The following is a 17,698-nucleotide window of genomic DNA, read 5'->3' as shown; positions in this document are numbered from 1 at the left end:
GATAAATATGATGGGGTTCTTTTTGAAACATGCAGGTGCATCTCAGTCCGTGTCACAGTTGTGCTACTGCCAGCCACTCCCATCAGCCGTGTTGTTACAAATACAACATGTAGAAGCACATCCGATCCTGCTGCCAGTAACATTACCGTCTCTCTCGGTTTGGTCTTGCCCTGGGGACACAGGCTCTTCTGGAGGGCCAGGTAATTGTGTTCTGGTGTACTCCGTCTTCCATATCTGTATGAGAGACACATAACGAGTAGCAAAATCAGACATAATTCAACATAATAACAAAGCACACTCACATGCACAGCTGCAGCACGCGCACACACCCCATAACTCAAGGTAATAATAAAGTAATAATAGCGTGTGTGTGTGTGTGTGTGTGTTGTGCATGTGGCATGGACACCAAGTGAAGCCTAATTTAGAGTATGCAGCTTTGATTGCATAGAGGCAGCATAAGCTTATATTAATCCTGAGCAAAAACAGTCTCACATATGCTGTTATTAATACCATGATGGACAGTGAGGCTAATGCCAAAGTAGTGACTGCCACAGTTGAATACTGTGTATTATACAGTATGAATCATACAAAGAGCTACCAGACAGAGACTATACAGACAAATATTCTCTCACAGATGCAAGATGGAAAAACACTCACCTGTATGATGCCATCTGCACAGCCAGTAACAATGACATTCCTGGTGTCCCACTCGTGTCGCTGAGTGAAGCTCACACACAGGATGTCTGCCTGGGGCCCGCAGGAAGTGTCAGTGCAGGTCAGCAGCTGACCCTTCATGGTCCACAGGTAGAGCTGAGGTCCTGCACATGACGCAATCTCACCCTTTGACAGAGAAACATGGTGTTGACACCCAAGTGCACACAAAGTAAATCTGAACACACACAAAGAGGATAAGAGGATATGCATGCTGTCAACTATGAGAATCCTCCCTTCCTCATGCCGTTAGCTGAACTTAGGGGAACAACAGTGTGCCAAAAACGGCAGAACAAATGAAAAACGCTTTTAGGAGGAGGGTAAGTTGAGAAATACTAAGATGATGAAGAAGAAGATGGACGTACGGTGAGGTCATTGATAGCCAGGGCAGAGATGCTGGTTGTGTGTCCTGCTAGCTGGGTGATGTAGCTTAACTCCTCCATATCCCACAGGATACAGGTGAGGTCGCCGGAGCCACTGACCATCAGGCTGTGAACCTCTGACACGGCCAGACATGTCACTGCATCTGTGTGACCGTACAACGGCTATGAAGAGAAACTGGGTCAGTGTGGGTTTAAACTGTAGGTGAGTTCCAATACACTCTGATGTTACCGTCACAGACAAACTAACCTGTCTGAGTCTCATGTGAGTGAGTTTGTCCTTGTTGACTGCTACATCCCACACACACACCACTGTGCTGGTTCCTGCAGTGATGACGGTGGTGGGGTTCGGACAGGCCGCACACAGCATCGTGCCCCAGTCACATGAACTCTCACACACTGCAAAGGTCTAGAGATGGACATACATGAGAAAATCGTCATGACACAATTTGTGTGTGTTGGACGTCAGACACGATGACAAGTGAGAGAGTTTATGGATGTGATTCTAGTTTGCTGATGCAGTTTGTGGATTTCCCCAAACCTTACTGACATGCTGTAGATGTATGTTCAATTTGATTCATTCCACCACTGCACAATTTTGCTACTGTTTAGGACATGTTTAATCAAAAGGTGTGCAACAGGCTTTGAGGTAGTAGGTTCTGCTATGTTTCGCATGGGGTGAGATTGAATGTAAACAGTGATTTACTGTGTGACCCCACGTGCATACCTTCTCTGTGGCATAGTTTCCAAAGGCACAGCTGTTGTCAGGGAAGCCCCAGCTGAAGAAGCAGGACGACAGAGGCGACAGGAGGAGACGGTTTCTCTCCAACACCAACACTTCTTTTTCCAGACACAGGATCTGACCCACTGGGCCCCTGGGCAGCTCTGTGGATTGGTTTTCAGTGGAGAGTGGTGCACCGTGAGTTAAGAGTTGTGAAAGAAAGTAAGGGAGTGACTCTTTGAAGGAAGAAAATAAGTTAAACCATATGCACCCACATAAAAGTCATCGGGGTAAAGAAAAGAAAATGTGACCTCATTTTGCCTTTTGTGTACCTGAATAAACTTTCCTGGCCAAATAAAGGTAATGGCTGCTCAAAAACATCACATTAAAGAGTTTGGTGTCTCAGTAAACTTTTTCTTTCTTTCTTCTATTTTATTTTCATTAAATTGACCACAGAAAACCGGGGCAATTAAAAGAGCTATTCCCAGGATGCAACAAGCTGAGCAAACCTCTGTTCTACAGGGACATCTGCATGGTGGATAGAATATGTTGTGCTTGCATGAGTTTGTGTGTGTTTGAAGCAAGAGAGGCTGTAATTGTGCCTATAATTGACCTGTACATGCAGGGGCAGGCAGAAATCATTACATCCTTTCACCATTTCTGCTTTCAAAATCCCCAGGAAGATCTTGTGCCTGCATTAGTCTCAGCATTCCTCCTCCTATTCATCTCTATCTGCTTATTGATCAGATCAGACACTCTTAGATTTAATATGAAATGTAATATGCAGGAATCTCTCCCTGAGCATTCGCAGATTCATCTCCTCTCCCTCAGTGGGCCTGTAGGGATATTCAGATTATTAAGTAGGGCTCAGCGGAAGAGTCATCTCCATATTGTAGCTCTAACAGATAGCTCCTTCTACCCTTCCACACTGTAAATTAATCTATGGACATTCTCGCTCTGTTTCAACCATTCCCTTGAGACCTGGGCACATCGTGTATATAATAATTGACATCAAACGTTGTAAAATAAAATAAAGGAGGAACAATACACAGTAGTGCCAAATGCAGCTGACTCTAACTGATTGAGTTTAGTTTACTCAGCAGAAAATGGCTTTGTTGATTCAGTAGTTTGGAAATTTCGGTTGATTATGAAGCTGCATTATGATGCATTAATTTACTACCTTGGCTAAGAGTATGCTAAATACGGAGCTACAGCCTGCAGCAAGTGAGCTTCGCTGAGCATAGAATAAAGACTAGGGATGTAGAGAGAGAGCTATAGCCTGGCCTTAAATAAAAGCTATAGAGGCGATGGTAGTCAGATTTTTTTTTAACCTTTGGTAAAGCTGTGTGCCCCCTGTGCCCATGTCTTTCTATAAGTACATTGACTACAGGCTGTAGCTTCATATCGAGTACACAGACATGGGAATTTTATCAATCTTTCATCTAACGTTTGTCATTGTCTAGCTGTACCTCTGAATGGCTGTGCAGTGGTCTTCAGTTTGTCAAGTTTGAAGAAAAATGGAGTTGGATGGGGTGTTGACAATCCCTCTTTCTTAGAGCCACAGCGGGGCGGATGTGGTTTGGAAAAAAGCTGTGGAAAAGAAGCAAATGATTTACTAAAAGATTATATTCTAAGAACAACATGATGCACCTACATGCTGATAATCGTGTACTTTTTCTGCTTCCTGAAAAACTTTATTTTTACCTGTTTGGGAACCTGGCCAAAGTTGCTAACGTATCCTAAGATCGTGCTCCTAATAAGGGGGTCCTTAGGATTCTGCCGGCCTCTATGGATGTAGAAGTACGGATGGAACATGTTGACACTTTCTACTGCAGCTGGACCTTGTTGCCGAAACCCAAAAATGAGGTCGATCCACTGGTGGAGGTGGGAACTCACATAGTCGCTTTCCAAGGCCTAGGGCAAAAAAGGTGCAGGAGATTGCTGCACAAACTAAGACCACCTATTCAAGTAACAATACAAAACAACATGCATTGTGCAGTGCTCATTGTTATTACGGTTAGACAAGACCATCAGTCAAATTGTTAATATGAGGGTTTAGAAACACAAAAACTTCTAGGAGAATGCACAGCCAATCAAATTAGTATTATTCATTCTGTATGGTTTCTTCTGAAAGTCAATTTAAAAGTGCAGGAAGCTGCACAGCTGTGTTATGAGCATATCTTCATGTGAGAAATAAAGAATGATTTCAGTATAATTACCCAGAGATTGGTTTTGAACAGTTAATAAGGAAAAGTGGGCATTATGACCAACCACATCCTTGCATCCAATCTTAATAAACCCATCCTGGAATAACCGAAAACTGAAAAAAGGTATCAAACAAGGAAATATTGTCCTTACGTTAATTTGTCTATGGAAGAAAAAACAATCTTCTGAAGTCACTAATTTTATCAGAATGCTTTGCAATATGAGTAGTTCAGTAGATTACCGAGTGATAACCATCAGAGTTGCCCCAGGAATGGGGGAAAAAAAGGGAGGGTCACACGATGAAAAAATCAGTCCAACAGAGAGAAAAAAGCAGTTACACCCTAACCCAGAGAAAGTGAAGAGGGAGCTGAGAAAAGACGAGAATATTCAGCCAATTAACAGCCGGAAGAAACAAATGGCCCTATGGTGAAGAGAGCGTCTTGTGCCTTCCCTGAATAGCATTGAATAGACTTGTTGTCCTTCGATGTCTCTCATCTGAACTCATTTGCCTTTTCGTGCGTTTCCTTGACAAGTCAACAAGTGCTCTTTATATTGGGAAACAGTCAGTACTGAAAGAACCAAACTCAATTAGACAAGATGGCCTTTAGTGAACGCATAGAATAAGACATTTGCAGCTGTGAATAAGATCTGTCTCCTATACAGTAGTAGAAAAAAGGGAGACAAACAGAATGACAGCAACTAAATGTGTCAGTGGATACTTGCTTTAGATACTAAAACAGTGCATTTCCGTGTACGTGCAGCAAGGTCGGGTGTCACTGACCTCTCGATGGTTTCTAATGAACTCCTGGGGGTCACCTTTCGCCCATGGAGGCAGCTCCACATCCCACAGAGCAGTACCATCCTCCATACAGCCTATAGAGATATGGACAGTAGATACAGGATTATAGGTCACATCACATCACTGTGAGTCATCCTTTCAAGGAGTGTAAAGACACTCCATGTAAGGGTTTTTCCTTTGCCCTCCTACGCACTATGAAGTAATGTTTAGATAAGTATTCCCCTGTTCTGTTTCTCTGCCATTTGCATGAGGACACACACAATACTGGGGTGAAGATACCTAACCGGTATAAGAGACAGACTTACATAATGTTGTGTGTTTGAGCACATAACATATCGTTTATACAAAGAAAATACTTGAACAGGATATTCAAACTTGTATTCTTTCATTCAGATGGACAGAGGATGGTATTTGAGTCTGACCCAGCTGCATGTTGTTGGAGTTCAGCAGGAAGTCAGACAGGTAGAAGAACTCTGGGATCAGCTCTCTGACGTCCCCCATGTTGTCTTTGGAGGCAGACTCCCACTCCTTCTTCACACTGTAAAACATCCGCTCTGCGATGTCAAATCCTCCCTGTGGGGCGACGAGGGACAACACTTTCAGACCCCCGGCATTGTGTTGAATCAAAATTCACAACAGGGATATTAATAAAGTAGTCTGATTCAGTGCAGTGAACCATATTTTATATTCTTCATTGTACTGTGTAAGCAGGAAATATTTGTTACTGTTTGAAGGAAGCTTTTCATCTTTCTGTAAAATTCCATAATCTATGATGGAAATCTCATGAGAGAGAATGTAATTTAGAATAAAACAATTACCTCAATGGATGAAAATAGCATATATACTGGTAAACTTGGTTAGAGATGTAAATCCAGTTATGGATATTACCACACACCCGTTACACGCTTCAGAAGACAAAAAGACGCTGTAATTCACCAGACTAACATCTTTATTGCTTATTCTGACTATCAAACACATGCCTTTTCACCCTAATCAATTGGATGCTGCATTGTAAATTGGTTAACATCGGTGGTAATTTACATTGGCTTTCTTTTAGATGCGTTCTTTAATTATTTGCACTTATTGAAATATCCCTTTAATCTGCTTTAATACTGAAGGCAGCACTGAAACAGGAAGTGAAAATGTATTAGTCATATTAGTAGCAAGATCATGTTTGAAAATAAAAAATAGACAGTGATGAATGTCAATGACCATCTGAAGCACTTAGTTTGCGGTTCAGTTTTTTTTCCAAACATCCTCAATCACACCCACTTGATGCAGTGAGCCATAGCATTTTATGTAATGCCAGCTCATCATTTTTATGGACATAATATATAATAAAATTAAATTCCCACAAACTCACCTGTAGGGATTTGAAGGTGTGTGAAAACGGCTCTATCCTGACAAGGAAGGAGGCCACGATGATGGCTGAGGAGTAGTGGGTACAGTAGTGGCAACGTGCTGACAAATCTCCTATGGATTGAACCATTTCAAAAAGGACATTCAGGGTATTGAATTAAATATGTAATGAATCGGAAAGGTAAGAAGAATGAAAAAGAAACAAGCTAAACCAATACCCTCACCCTCACTGTTCTCCAGTTCCTCGTATCTCTGGATAAACATTTGTTTTCGTTTCTCTGTCTGAGCTCCCATTGGTTTAGACAGATCACGGAAAGTTGCAGGATTTGACAGATCAAGTGTCTGTTGAGGATAAAAGAGAATCAGATAATATGTATCTATATGTAGCTTTCAGTAGCCAAACCCTTTACACTTTTAATATCCAGGTGTGTGAACTATGATAAAAGTTATCTCCTGAGATTCTACCTCCGAGTGGTAGTCAGCTAGGACCCAGGGAAACACTGGATACTGCATCAGGTCATTGTATGTCCTCCCAGCAATGGTGTTGAGATGCATCAAGTACTCAAAGTTACTTATTTCCCCTTTCTAAAGCAAACAGAAGAATAGTAAAAACACTGGGTTACTTTTAATGTTATATCTGTTCAAAGACCATTCATTACTTAAGTCAAAGTAAGAGTAAGCACTGAATCTGTAAACACAAACATTCGGCATGAAGACCACTGCTTATTACATTACCTGCCATTTAACAAGGGCTGCCTTCTCAAACACAGGAGCCTTTCTAAACACAAGAAAAACAAATACCTTGAATTAGCAACAGTGGCTGATCAATGAGTGACCCAAAGTTTCTGCTTCCTGCTCTGTTGCCTGGCAACCACTGTTGGAAATACACACAGCAGTGTTTAGAACATGCAGCAGTTTGGAGGTGAGTGATTTCGGATTCAGAGATAGTGTGTACACAGCTGTAGGAGCAGTTAAAGGGTTGAGGTGAGCTCCAGTATGTGGCATAAATAGTGAGCAGAGCCGTGGAGGACGCAGCACATGGTGCCATCTGTAGGCTGTGAGGAAATATGCTTTGAGTAACTTGTGTGACGAGTCTCCATCAGACGGGTGAGCTAATATTCTGCTTGTACGGTGAGTTTTTAAATGACACTGTATGAGGTTAAGCATATAAGGGGTAAAACAGAAAATAGCTTTCCCTCTAGTTTCTGTGACCAGCTAAAAACACTGACTTCTGCTTCACAGCTAAAGCAAGCGAGAGTTTCTTATAGAGCTGTTTGGTCAAAGACTATTGTTAGGTTATATTTAAATAGGCATCCACTCAAATAGGGAAACAGGCTTGAAAGTTGCTCTTTAAACAAACTGCTGAGCACAAAAACTCTGCATTCTACATAGCTTGTTTTCTATTAATCTAGCAGACCGTGTGTTTAGCTAAACAAAACATCCAAACTAAATGACAATGTTACATAAACATTTTATTATGCATTTTCTCATGGAACACCTTTCTAAACTTGTTTAATTTGAATTGGCAAAGCATTCAACTGCTCCTGAAATCTCTTTTCCCTCTGTGGGCCAGTTACATGTCAATAAAGTCCTGGCGCCGAGCACCCCAGTTGCTAAGTAACGCTTTTAAACAAGAGGAACCTTGACTTTCTGTGTTTGGTGTAAGAGAGGCAGGGGAAATGTGGATATACACTGTAGCGAAAAATTCATTATGTATGTATGTCAGCTTGACCGTTCTCACTCTATCCAACCATGAACATGATACAAGCCGATTGATCTGGTTGCAACTTCTCATTATCTTGGCTAAGATCCACACCCTGGGTTTTTTCTACAGGGGCGAGAGGCTTTGAGCTGAATGGCCAGTTTATACTTAAATTATACTTGATTAATTACAAAATAGAAAATCGAGGACAAAAATATGGTGAGTGCATATTTTAATTTATGTTGAAAATGTAGATGGGATTTTTAAACAAGAACACAAAATACCAAACTGAAAAGTGAGGTGCTATGTTTAATGTTATTATATGAACAATAACGGCTCTCCTTGTCCAACAACTCCTGACCAAATCATTTTGTAAAACTACACTAAATCAATCATTGCATTTGGCCCAGTATATGTGTTATCTAATTGCAGGCAATAATTTCATGCAATAGCTTTCTATAGGAGGTTATAATGGGAACAAGCACCGGTGGATAACCTCTCTCATCCTGAGGATGATGAATGAGGCGAGAGAGGGCCTTGGGGTGTAACACAGACACAAACAGACACACACCTTGCTCTTTTAGACAGGGAGGGGAGAAGAGCGAGGCCCTCATCACACTCGTAACACTTCCCAACTATCATTTATCAAAGTCCAGATTTGACTTTTTCACGCACATATAATGTAGTATAGCGAGTCCATGTATGTGGAAGGCCTGCACACTCACACCTTGCCCGAAAGGAGCCAAACAGCTCAATCAGTTGAATGGTGAGGGAGAATCAACACTCATTTGTTTTTGCTGTATTATCCAGTGTTGCCTCTCTCCTATTGTTCCCCTGCATTAGCCTTAATTAGAGAGTCGTGCTCTTAAATACCCCCATGGGCAACACTGGGTGAGCACGCACTAGTGCAGACATAACACTGTGACACACGCACGCACACACACGCACACACACACTCAGACTCTCATTCCTTTGAGAGTATGCTTTCCTTACTGCCCGGGGCCATACATAAGCCCCTTGTCTCTGAATAAATCACATCAGCCTCACACACACACACACATACACATACACACAATCACACGCACAGTTGCACGTAAACATACACACAACACATTTATTTATGACAGACTGTGTAGGGGTGTAGATTATATACATAATAGTAAATCAGCCTCTTGGGAGCAACTATCACAAGTGAAATCGAGCTGATATTTTAAACTGAGTTGTTCGGTAATTGTGTGTTACAGTATCATGCCCAAAGGAAAGGAAGCTAAAGGGACTAAGGTCACCCTCAGGGCGGCCAGAAAGGCGATACGGATGACACTAGATGGACGACGCAGACTGACCCTCAGCAACATGGGTATAACCATCTTCCCAAAGTGTCTCCTCAAGCTGACCAACATAGATGAGTTGGACCTCAGCCGCAACCTGATAAGGAAACTCCCAGACAACTTTGGGAACTTCTCGTCACTCAGATGGCTTGATCTGCACGGCAACAAACTGGAGTCTGTGCCAGAGTCAATCGGCAACCTGGTGGCGCTGACTCACCTCAACCTCTCTAACAACTTCCTAACCTCGGCAGGTTTACCCTCCACTCTGGGTTCTCTCACCAGTCTGACGTGTCTCAATCTGGGGATGAACAAGCTGGACACCGTACCTCCCACTATGGCAGCTCTAGAGAGTCTCCAAGAGTTAGGCCTGTTTGACAACCTCTTCATCAACCTACCGGACTTTCTGCAGGTCCTAAAACACCTCACCAAACTGAACATGAAACGAAATCCTCTATCGTATGTTCAGGAGGACAGTGAGGAGACGCTACAGAGAAAAACTGCACCAGAGGAAGAAGTGCACCTAGTATCTGAGAACAAGCTGTGCAGGCCATGCTTAAGAAGAGTTAAAGACCAGAGGAAGAGGCTTACTGGCCTACCAGTATCAAGCCAACCAGCTGATACAAGTGATATGATTGAGGAGAAAAGGATAAGGACTTATGCAGGACTGATGGTGCCAAACTCAGTAGCTGCAGTCAATCAGGATGTGTGGAGAATCAGAGCGGTGGAGCAAGAGACAATTAAAGGACACAAAGAACTGTTGCAATAATCTTAATCTGAACAAATGGCACAGATTTTAGGAATTTGAAAAAACTTTAGAACATTTAGAATGTCAATAATATTTAGCTATTTGTCACACAACTATTTTTCAGTACTTTCCATTTGATAAGATGAAATAAAAAGGATGAATTATTGCTGTTGTGATTGAATGATTGTTCTGACCTGGCGTTAGCAATGATCTCAGTGACCCCTCTGCCTTTTAATGCGGACACCACCATGCACAACCTGGAGAGAGAAGTAGAATAAGTGTCAGAATGCTGAATATGAAAACACCGACAGGTCCAGTCTAATTTAATGTGGTACCTTTTATATGCAGCGACGTGGTCTTTATTCAGGAATACAAGGAAGGCTGAGTGTCCGTTTTTCATAAAGACCTCGATAGCATTGTCCTAAAAGGAACAGTGGCTCTTTAGTTACTCAGAGACAATAACATTTGGGTGCAATACATATTTTAATCTATAAAATCACCTTTAAACCTAGACTTGTTGCATAATGCCTTAATATAAACAACATCAGGAGCAACTAAAACAGATATTGGCTGTATTTGTGCTCAGAGACAAACATTTTGATCTAACGTGAATGAAAATGAAATTCTGTATATTCACAATTTGGATATTATATGCGTGTTGATTCAAGGCCTGTTTAAGAGCATTTGTTTTCTAACCTCCAAAAGGAAGCGCATGAAGCGGGCCTCCCTGATGTCCTCATAGAGCCAGCGTCTACAGCTGGCAGAGGGCAGCTCTTTACTCAGCATGGTGGAGAGGAAGGAATCCTTCACACTGACAGAGAGAGAAAGAGGCAAGAGGTGATGAGGTGACCCAACCGAGTAACTACATCTGTAACTACATTCAACTGTATGGAAACACACAGGTGTACCTGCTGGGATGGTGTTTCCTGCAACAAACATCTCCGGTGGGACTGAGAGTGAATCCCTCGCACAGGAACAGGCTTTCTTTGCCAAACAGCAGCACCCCCTCTGTCACTCTGAGGCCACTCACCATCACTACATACATCTTAGCCTTTACCTACAGTGAGAGATGGAAACAGAGGAAGAGACCTTAAGCCCCATGTGAGAGGCATAATACATATCAGCACATTTCTCTCCCGGGACATGACATGGCAGCAACGCAGGCACTTCAGGCTTTACTTGATTGATCATTTTAATCACATATTTTAATCATTATTAAAAAGACACAGTTGAACACTTCATTATCAGAGCTGATTGATGGGGAGGAGAGGACCCGGCTGCTTCTTTTTTTTTTTTTTTCCAGTGTGACTGTGTTCCATCCAGCGCCAAAGTGGACCCACAAGCTGCTTTCAGCGCTGGTTGCAGCTAATGCTAAACGCATCGCGATAATGTGTAGCTAATTCTATTGTCTCCCCTCATTTCACAGTGAGTGTGTGCACCTGGCTGTCTCCCTGTGTCGGCCCCTCTGCAGGCCCTCTGGGACTTAGCGCCCAAAAACCATATGGGGCCCCAACATACCCGCAGGCCCCTCACAATTTATACTAATCAAATCAGACTCCCTACCCCCAGACACGGAGTCACACACTTGAGGGAGGAGGCGGCTCTGGCCTGACCATTATTAGGAGAATTAATCACTGCCACACACACAATAGGAAACCTGCTAAGTGATCAGAACCTCTTGTCTGAATGCACACATAGAGACACGCCATGATGGATCATATCGCTTGTCATGCGGAAGCATTTGAAAAAAAGAGTCAAGGTGTGTGAGGCTCAGACACATGGTCTGAAATCTCTCGTTGGGCTATATCATGGTCCGATTTAGCGACTGTCTCCATCAGCGAGCAACTGGCATCAGGCCTAGAGTCCCAAACAATGACCAGATTTCAGAAAAAAAAAAATAGTTGAATTTATTGTTATCAAAGATTAAATACGTAACAATAAACTTGTTTCCTTATCTCTCTACTGTGCTCTGGACAACAATGCTTTATCAGTCTGCGGGTGATTTAGCTGATGATGGTAAGAAGGAGAGAAAAGGAGGACTTTTATTGACTGAGAGCCTGATGTCAGACCATTGATTTCTCCCCATACACATTACTGTCATAATCACACTATTGGCGCTGGCAAGCTAATTATGAGTGGGTCTCCCTTTGTGTGTAACTTCATACACGTGTGTGTGTGTGTGTGTGTTTTGCGTGCACGTGCATTTTTCAGAGCTAATGACTGTGTTCATTTGACAGGAATCTCAGCAGGACTCACACAATGAACCACTGCAAGACAGGACACACAAGTACACATCACACACTTACTAAGCAGATGTAAGACAGCTTGCATCACCTCCTACTGTTTTTATTAATACTTCTGTCAGAAACATTAAAAGCCGCGGCTGGTTGCCGGAGCGATGAGAGTCCCTGTCAACATGTTCTCTGCTTTCTTACTCACTGGAAGAATGAGAAGAGCCGAGCTGGGCCCCGACATTAAAACGTTGCACTAATGAGGAAAGATGAAATTCTGATAGCAGCACTGGGCTACTGGAATCCCTCAGTCTACATCAGATAATTATGATTGTGAATATTAGTAGGATGGAAGGGAGTTGCGCTTGTGTTGAGGCATGTTGTTTTTAGCACAGCACACAAACAAACCCCCCCGTGCTACAGTACCTCCTCTCCAGGGTGCAAGTCCTGCAGGATTATGCGGATGTCGGGGCATTCTTGTGTATGCGAGCAGGGTTCCAGGGTTGAAGGGTCAGGTGAACTCTCAGTGACAGCAGGCGTCTCATTTAGAACAGGGAAGAAGGTCAAACAATCCTGTCCTCCCTCCTCTGCCTCCTCTTTAGCCTCAGCGCCAACTTCAAACAGGATCTTGGGCTCTGTTACAAATCAAACACATTTTTTCACTGAGTTTACATCCAACACCCACATTCTGGTCAGAGTTAATATAAAAAGATCAACACTTTTCTTAACCTGTGTCACCATCGGTTTTATTTTTGTTCTCCTCACATGTGCCAGTCCTTAAGCCCAGACACAGCGTTCCTTGCACCTGTTGTAACAACATATGGCACTGTTAAAGGTTAGACTCTGCATTATATAACATAACATATGACCCTGCACTGAACTGAAAGGCTGTACCCGTCTGGATCGCCTCAAACTCTTTCTGCGAATGCGGGACTTGGTGCGATTTGGTCCTTCGGCAGCATTTTGCACCCAGTTTTGCGTCAGCAGCACCCCTGGGCCAGGTCCAAATAAAGCTCTCTCCCTCAGCAACTCAGCTTCCACACGCAGCCACTTAGAGCTTGCCCGTTCCCACTCGCTGGCTTGTAACTGGATCGCAGCAAGCAGGCCCGGAAAGGAAGGATTAGATGAGAGGGAAAGGGAAATTTATTACAGGCCTAATTTTGGCTTTTTAATAATATTTGTTTCAGAATGTTCACTGTAACGTTTCAGTCAAACCTGTAAGTGGTTCGTCTTCATATTCTGAAACACGCTGTGGCCCCTGTGTCGATGTGACTCCATGCAGGTCAGAAACTCCTACAAGAGAGAGCACAGTAACCTGATGGGTGCAAATGAAAAGAGCCAGTTGCACAATCACTCTTACTCTATATAGCCTATATTGTACACACACAACACATTATGTTCACAGAGATTGTATATTCATAATGGTATTGTTGTTTCCTCATGCAATTACAATGCATTCATAAAATTACATCTGTTCTAAATTGCATTCACTGGGCAAAATAAGCTAGTGGCTACAGTGTTACAATAACCCTGTCTGGAAATGTAATAATTTGTTGGTGTGATCTGATTAAAATAAACATTAATATCACTGAGCCAAGCCAGAGTCAAGGGCAAGGTAAGTGTGTGTGTGTGCGTCTACACAGTGTGCGGGCGAGTGTGCGTGTGTCGATTAAAGGAGAAAGGCAAAGAAAAAAATAGAAAAAGCACAAACAGAGCTGTGTTGACACTGCAGGATGCTCATGTTCAGCAGACACACTGGGATCATATTCTGACTGTTAACTGCTTCATTAAGCCCATCATCACAGCAGTGCTCGCTGAGAGACTAGTGAAACAACATGTGTCCATCCTTACAGCTGACCCAGGAAAACCATTTAATTGACTGAATGAACATGCAGTAACTCTTTATACCGAGTCTTATTTACAGATGTTTTAATTCTGCATTTTGCAGTAAAACCCCAAAAATGCAATAGATGATTTCAAGTAAAATAAAAAGGAAACATCTTTGTCTTTAAGACGAGAGACACAAAAATTCCACATCATTTTAGAAAAGGAATCTGTGTATAAAAGTTGACGGCAAACTTTGACAAGCCCTCGAGAGAATGAAAACTATTTCTCTAAATGAGTGACTGCCTATTGGAATGAAAAGCTGTGTAGAGAAATAAATAAAGGAGTAATTTGAGGGCAGATTATTGAAATATTACAGACAGAAAAGAGAGTAATAATGAAGTTTGCAAGCTAGAGCCGTGTTTTGACAGATAAACAGCAAGTCGGCGTCATCATCTCCTAATTTCATTCCTTCATTTGGACAAACATAAGTAATATATAGCATTAATTACCCTATTTAGCAGATAGGAACCTCATTGGCTTTTTAAATGTTGCATTAAATACATAACTCATCTCTTCCCACTGCAATTAACATCAGAACATCACACTCATTTCCATTTTAATGACTTCCCAACAATACGCCACCTTTGATGATAAGGCAACATAATGTCAACTTCATTCTGGGCTGGCAGTGAATGTGTAATGAACTTAACGTGATCATTAGTGCTGTTAATTATCTTTCTAATATGAGGACACAGATATGATTATGGAAACTGCAGTCGCTGATGAAATAAATCTCTAGGATTTTACTGAAGCTTGACTTAGGATGCAGGCTGCCTATCAGTCTCTATATTCTCATTCATTACCTACTGTCGGCTTTAAAATTCCGTTTTGTTCAGTAAAAGTAGATATCTGAGACCCGGAAACTCTGCTCACTGCTCAGTAAAAATGCAATACTATGGATTCAGTGACTGAAAAGACTCCACATAAGCTCATGACTTTCCAAATAAAAGGTCATAAGTTGATGATCCAGAAATTAATGAATGACTCACTTGTTTGTTCATGAGAATAAATGGCTAAATGAGCGGACTGGCTGACCATTACTGAAGATCTGAGTATCATTTTTTGAACGCTTGCTGCATGCTGCAACATACTCAGAGCAAAGTGGTGCAACACACTGCAGAGAGGGTGAAAGCAAACATCCCTCCCTCTTCTTCTCCACCTCTCAGATGGAGAAACAATTCATCACCCATTTTGATAGCCTGTCAAAGACTGATATGATAAAGAATAACATCAAATGAATAATGTTTTCATCAGATTGGTACCAATATAATTGCCAACCCGATTTCTGTGGGCAAGAGATGTGCACAAACAAGAACACACGCACACAGGCACTTTGTGGAGGTGAGACAGACACACAGACGCGGTAATTTCATGCCTGTGTGCCTGAGTAATATGTCCCCGCTTCCTGCTCCAGATGGCTCGACGTCTTAAGCGTTGTGGGGGAACTAATGATGTGGGCCACGTGTTTCGGGGGTAAAAACAACAATAAACGCGTCTTTAACCTTCAGCCGCAAACAGTGTGTTGTAGTGAGTGTTCCCATGGATAGGCCTAACAGATATCAATTACTATGCCCACTCAGGGGCAATCAGCTGTAATAATCCAAATCCATTTAAAGAAATAATCAAACACCCCCACAGGGCTGGACGGCCCATAGCACAAACACAGCAGTGACTTTGGGTTGAGCGTTTGGGCTCAACGTTCTGGGATAGAGAAGAGCCTGTGAAAAGGTGACCCCACAGTCAACACATCGTCCTGTGTAAAAGAACCAAACACTGATTTAACACAAGTGTTGTGTTTACCTCGACTGTAACCGACGCTTTGCTTGGTCTGCCCAGAGCTGATCGAACTGCACTGCTGATCAAATCAAACGGATTCTGAGTGCTGCTGTCCAACTTCTTCTTCTGAGATTCTACAAGGATGAACACAATTTAAATGTCAAGATCATGGGCCCATCATTCAGACATCGTCTCCATCTGCAGTTATTAGTATAGAGTGCGCAAACCTATGTGTAGCAGCCAGGCTTTGTTTGCCGTCTCCTCCCAGAGAGGGCTGATATCAGTCATGCTGACAGACCCTTTCTCCGTCCTGTGCGTCGCTGAGATCTCTATCTTATACGTCTCTTCAAGCGTGCGTTGTCTCTCCGCCATGACCTTTGACCAGCAGGCCTCCGCTAAGGACACTAGTTCTCTGCCATCTGTACACACACACACCCACACGCATGCACGCACATTTGTTCAGAGCTTGTGACCCAGTACATCACAGAAAATCTGCACATATGGCAGGATACACAATGAAGTTAAATAAACCCTTGCAAACAATTTCTTGGCCATCATACCTGTGCTAGTGTCTGCTCTGTTGCTGAGGCCTGCAGAACGTCTGGCTTTGGTAGGAAACAGGTGAAATGATGACCTCCTCTTGTGAACTTTTTTCACAGAACATCCAAATCCGTCAGGGTAGCTATAACACAAGTGTGACTGTGTGAATAAAAAGTGAATGCTGGTTTCATCTGCATGTTTGTCTGTGTGCTTTCGATATTACCTGCCAGATCGTATCAGTAACAGACAATGAAGAAGGCATGTGATAAAGTTCACGTTTGCATTGTAAGTTGCCATGACAACATCCCAGGCTTCCATGAAGGTCTGTAATGTCCTGATGACCGCTTGCTTTTCTTCTTGGGAATGACGCGGTTGAGACAAGAAATAAAGCAGGACTTCATTGGTACACGAGTAGAGGGCAGATACCGTCTTCTCTTTCTGAGTTTGGCCTTTCTCCAGAGCCTGGAAATATAAGGCAGAATGTCTGTTGTGAGTTAGAATAGAGATGAGACTAATCATACCTTTACATTTCCAGATAATCTGGAGCTCCGATAGGTTAAGAAAGGAACAAAGTCCAAATAAAAAATTAACAGATAACTTTTAATGTTGTTATAAATTAAGTATCTATATGAGGGGTTTCTATGTCTGTGTCTCACCACCACAATCTGGTCTGTGAGGAAGTTGAGCAAAGTGTCAGAATCTCCCAAGAATGTTCCACTGTAAAGTTTGTGCAGCAGCGTCTTAGTGAAGTGCACCACATTCTCCATCAACGTGCCCATCTGTCCTTCAGGGCTCTGACTCGAGTCTGTAAGATATAAAAAACGTCATACATTCACATGAGACTTTAATGCATGGACAACTGGTCAGTTTCAGGTTTGAGGAAACATGCATCACAATCCGACCTTGTGAGTTGAGATGAGTGTTGTTTTCATCGTCTTGGCTGAGCATGTGAATGATGTCCATCATCAACTCAAGCAGCTCCGTCTGGAAAGTCTGCCTTTGTTCCAGCGATGCACCATCAGGGCAAAACTAGAACATTTATATATTTCACTGGTTAGAAAATACAATGCAGCTAAAAAACCACAAATGTGTTAAAATTGTCATATGTGATGACGTTTTCCTCTATTACACCTGATTGTAAGGTAAACATATTTTCGAATGTCATCTCTAGTGTAGGTGGTGCTGGTTGTGGTGTGCGTGTGTGTGTGTGTGTGTGTGTGTGTGTGTAGCTAACTGAAAACACTGTTACAGAAACATGGATTTCTTTGCCTTTTGCTGTTCTCTCCATACTATTGGTTGAATGAGTTCATCAAC

At 42.4% G+C, this 17,698-nt stretch overlaps 2 protein-coding genes across 2 annotated transcripts in view; one reads left to right on the top strand and one right to left on the bottom strand.

The window, feature by feature from the left end:
• Nucleotides 1–17,698, bottom strand: part of wdfy4 (WDFY family member 4) — a 37,004-nt gene that overhangs the window by 1,091 nt on the left and 18,215 nt on the right. The window contains exons 37-63 of the mRNA XM_061087619.1: nt 17,287–17,413; nt 17,041–17,189; nt 16,608–16,846; nt 16,405–16,526; nt 16,072–16,263; nt 15,869–15,978; nt 13,397–13,474; nt 13,076–13,267; nt 12,911–12,986; nt 12,608–12,816; nt 10,859–11,007; nt 10,647–10,761; nt 10,286–10,371; nt 10,145–10,207; nt 6,911–6,953; nt 6,641–6,760; nt 6,400–6,517; nt 6,180–6,289; nt 5,239–5,389; nt 4,799–4,890; nt 3,517–3,726; nt 3,282–3,402; nt 1,819–1,976; nt 1,342–1,500; nt 1,077–1,256; nt 658–840; nt 147–234 (exon numbers count right to left, since the gene is read on the bottom strand). Of these exons, the coding sequence (XP_060943602.1) occupies nt 147–234; nt 658–840; nt 1,077–1,256; nt 1,342–1,500; nt 1,819–1,976; nt 3,282–3,402; nt 3,517–3,726; nt 4,799–4,890; nt 5,239–5,389; nt 6,180–6,289; nt 6,400–6,517; nt 6,641–6,760; nt 6,911–6,953; nt 10,145–10,207; nt 10,286–10,371; nt 10,647–10,761; nt 10,859–11,007; nt 12,608–12,816; nt 12,911–12,986; nt 13,076–13,267; nt 13,397–13,474; nt 15,869–15,978; nt 16,072–16,263; nt 16,405–16,526; nt 16,608–16,846; nt 17,041–17,189; nt 17,287–17,413 (3,640 nt within the window). The remainder of the gene's footprint in view (nt 1–146; nt 235–657; nt 841–1,076; nt 1,257–1,341; nt 1,501–1,818; nt 1,977–3,281; nt 3,403–3,516; nt 3,727–4,798; nt 4,891–5,238; nt 5,390–6,179; nt 6,290–6,399; nt 6,518–6,640; nt 6,761–6,910; nt 6,954–10,144; nt 10,208–10,285; nt 10,372–10,646; nt 10,762–10,858; nt 11,008–12,607; nt 12,817–12,910; nt 12,987–13,075; nt 13,268–13,396; nt 13,475–15,868; nt 15,979–16,071; nt 16,264–16,404; nt 16,527–16,607; nt 16,847–17,040; nt 17,190–17,286; nt 17,414–17,698) is intronic.
• Nucleotides 7,236–9,987, top strand: lrrc18a (leucine rich repeat containing 18a). Its single transcript, XM_061087621.1, has 2 exons — nt 7,236–7,306; nt 9,122–9,987. Exon 2 carries the CDS (start codon nt 9,126–9,128, stop codon nt 9,969–9,971), a length of 846 nt encoding a protein of 281 aa, XP_060943604.1. The 5' UTR covers nt 7,236–7,306; nt 9,122–9,125; the 3' UTR covers nt 9,972–9,987.

Source organism: Limanda limanda, chromosome 15, assembly GCF_963576545.1.
Source record: "Limanda limanda chromosome 15, fLimLim1.1, whole genome shotgun sequence".
Taxonomy (NCBI): domain Eukaryota; kingdom Metazoa; phylum Chordata; class Actinopteri; order Pleuronectiformes; family Pleuronectidae; genus Limanda; species Limanda limanda.
The sequence above is the reverse complement of the archived record's forward strand: the minus strand, read 5'-3'. Positions and strand labels throughout refer to the sequence as shown.

Excerpts from the sequence above, each read along its gene's own strand:
- lrrc18a (XM_061087621.1), top strand. The coding sequence starts at position 9,126 with ATGCCCAAAGGAAAGGAAGCTAAAGGGACTAAGGTCACCCTCAGGGCG.